This window comes from Aplysia californica, unplaced genomic scaffold (assembly GCF_000002075.1).
Source record: "Aplysia californica isolate F4 #8 unplaced genomic scaffold, AplCal3.0 scaffold00105, whole genome shotgun sequence".
NCBI lineage: Eukaryota > Metazoa > Mollusca > Gastropoda > Aplysiida > Aplysiidae > Aplysia > Aplysia californica.
In genome coordinates this window covers 1063659-1067034 of record NW_004797375.1, presented here as the reverse complement: position 1 = coordinate 1067034, position 3376 = coordinate 1063659, and the positions used below count along the sequence as shown (strand labels likewise).

Genomic DNA, 3376 nt, shown 5'->3' with positions numbered 1-3376 from the left:
TGGTAGGCACTGGACAAGACCTTCCACCCCCCCCCCCCCAACCCTTCACACATGTTTTTCTTCATGGAAAAAATTCAAATAATACCAAGCAAACCTACATCAATAATGTCAGAAATGTTTTGTAAGGTCTTTCTTATTGACATATAAGACTCACTCCCATTATTGTTCACAAATGCTGTTTTGGAAGTTCATAATTTGTCTTCTGTATTGGAAAGTCCGTGAGGAGCAATGCTAGAAAACAGAAAAGATGTATTTTCAGACACAAAAACATACTTACGAACTCAAACCCCTAAACACTCACAATATAGGCTAGATTTTTTTTTACATACTGCTTGGCAGCTATGATAGTGTTATAAAACAAGACCAATCTCGTTGTCATTATATTTATCCTACATCTTCAAGTTGTCACATTTCCTTCTCTTTAGTTACCATTCATGATCACATTGGTTGTACAAAGTTCACAAAATAGCTTGATGAATCATAGAACATCCTACAACTCTCATTATAAAATCTAAGAAAGAAGAAGATTTTAATGGCAAATGTCCCATGAATCTTGCTTGGCAACTTCAGAAATAATTTTTTTAAAAGAATCAATCAGTACTTTTGTATTTTGTTGCATCTCCATATATAAGTTAACAGTTCGAGGCATTTACAACTCCCTCTCCAAGAACGCATGGTTATAATGATCTTCCTACGCAACTCACCGCATGTTGCGACTGATGTCAGCCGAGGCACATATCAGGATATTTTTATCATGACACAGTCCCTGGATGAATGGGCAGTTTCGGCTGTGTCTTCTGTGTTCCGCCTCTACGACATCCCCAGCTTCCCAGCTGCTCAAAATCTTCAAACAGAAAACACACTTCACTCTGTCCCTGGGGCCGATGTAGTAAAACCCATTTCTGGCCAAATCTGTTGCCCGAACTGGATAGGTATCCGACCATGTAGTCCTAAATGTGTCCAGACGGTGTTGTTCGTGGTACAGATAGGAGGAGTTGGAGCCACTGTTGGAGGATTCCCTCGTCCAGGCCTCAGAAGGGCTGTTGTCTACCGGTTCGTATCTCGGCCATTCTGAAACCATGACAGTCTCGTACCCGACATCCATGCCATCGAGGCTGTTTCCTGGATGCACATTTCGAACCATGTAGACCGGGCGCAGTCCATTCTCCGCAGGGTTTTCCTGGTAACGCCCTGAGTACACTTCGTCTGGACCAATGTCATGGCCAGCTGACCCTGACCTTGACATTCGTCCCCCATCGTCCATCTCAACCAGTGGCTTACGCCATAACCTTTGCCTAGGGGTTTGTTTCTTCAAGCAGGGAAAATCTGCAAAATAAAAAAAGATGCACAGTATAACGTGGACAGCTCGAATTCGTCGGGACCTGCCTCGGTAGTTCGAGGGATCAGTAGTTCAAGGAATATCTTACAAAGAAAAAGAAGAAGAAAAAAACAGGGACCGCAGGCACAGTTCGACAGATGCTTGATTTCGAGTCTTCTTTGTTCAACCTACCCATGTTATATTGAATTTGTAAAGAGTCTTCAGACTAAACAATGTAATTGTAGAAGTTTTAGGCCCCAATTGACGCTATTTACAGATCTGCCAACAGCCCCATGACCTAAAATATGAGCTTCCCTTCACCCCCATCCCCCTTTTCAACCACACATATTTTTACTTCCTGAATGAATGTTTCTCAAAGCCACAAGAAACTCTGTGGAGTCTGGAGTGGACCACTTGGCCCATGGGTGGCAGTTTCCCCAAACTATGCCCCATGAGGATCAAAACTTGCTCGCTGAATTTTACATCCTTTTACTCACATATCACAGACATAAATCTCATTTGACTCTATCAATAACACGTTCATTTCAGTTCACAAAACAAAATCAACATTTATTTTGTTTTAGTAAGAGTTTTACGGTACTTGTAAAATAAATAGGTCACATTGTCATTGTTATCAATCCAGAAATGGGTCATATAAGTGCCGAAGATTAGAGAGTACAAGAGAGTAACATACAAAGAAAAGAAGGAGAGAAGATAAGGAAGATAGATGTGTTTGATATGAAAGAAGGAACACGCCTCACGAGAGCACCTGCCAACCACCCACAAAATCAAATTTTGTTTGTTGAGTATTGAGAAGCACATCACATCCACATGATGATGACCATTAAGTGCAAAGAAAAAGCAATATATATATATATATATATATATATATATATATATACACAACACTACACCTCTAGTTCTTTAGAAATATTAGAAAGAAATAAAGGCAGTTGTCAAAGAGTATCAACAAAATTTCAAGCTTATTTGAAATTGGCAGCCACAGAGAAGAAAGGAACAGCAAGAGCTATGCTGAATAGAAAAGTGCTTTGACAGTGTTTTGACAGTATAACGATACACAATTATGCCTACCAAACAAGCACATCCTAACAGTCGTTCAAAGCATTCACTAATATGGGAAATGAAATAATATGTATGGAAAACTCACTTTCCACAAGTCAGATATATTTTATCCGGTGGTTGGCAGGTGCTCTGGTGTGGTTTGCTTCTTCTTTCCTATCAAACATCTATTGTCTTTATCTCCTCTCCTTCGTGTTTGTGTTTGTAGCTCTTTTGTAACACAGCTAATCTTCGGCACTTATAGACCTGATTGTGTTGCAAGTGCCATAAAACACTTATTAAAATGAAAACATATTTTATCGAGTGTCTCCGTCTCTCTGAGCCGATGTGTCCCACATTTGCTGCATTCCACATTGGACCCAAAAGGCAGGGTCAAGCAGCCAGCTTCCTAAATTATCGAAACTATATTCATGGGAGCACAGAAATATTTGTAAACAAATCGTCACAATCTGAAAATTCTCTCAATTTGTCTACTCTCAAGCTCTGGACGTCATCAAACTTTGGCAGCCATTTTTTCCCCTAATTTCACCTCTGAAACCAGGTAACCCCCACTTTTTTCAATAGAGGCAAATATCTCGACATCTGCTCAAGGTAGATTGGAATCTTTTTAATTTGAAAGCAAGACAAATGAACAAACTTTAATGTAATGCCAGTAACTTCACATGCCAAAAAAATGGACGAGCCCGGTTCCACCACATCATGACACAAATGTACAGTATTTGAAAAATAATGATAAAGCAGTCCTGTTGTTGTCCACAAAAAAACCCAAAGAAACAACAAAAAAATCAAAAGTGAATCAAGGTCACACATCTGCCCATCTTGTTGTCGGGCTATGCCAGGGGAAGCAATCACTCATACTTGCAAGCTCTAAGAGACACTCCTGATTCCTTCCCTTTCTACTCCGCCCACAGATACAACGTTCAAAACAGATGTCCCTGTTGTACATAACTCCATCAAAAGTGCACACACTCCCGACCC

At 40.2% G+C, this 3376-nt stretch overlaps 1 protein-coding gene across 1 annotated transcript in view; it reads right to left on the bottom strand.

Annotated features, from left to right (window-relative positions):
- Window positions 1-3376, bottom strand: part of LOC100533535 (inhibitor of apoptosis) — a gene marked incomplete at its 3' end in the record, with an annotated part of 41749 nt that overhangs the window by 7683 nt on the left and 30690 nt on the right. The window contains 1 exon segment of the mRNA XM_005095504.3: window positions 705-1326. Coding sequence (XP_005095561.2) covers window positions 705-1264 — 560 coding nt within the window.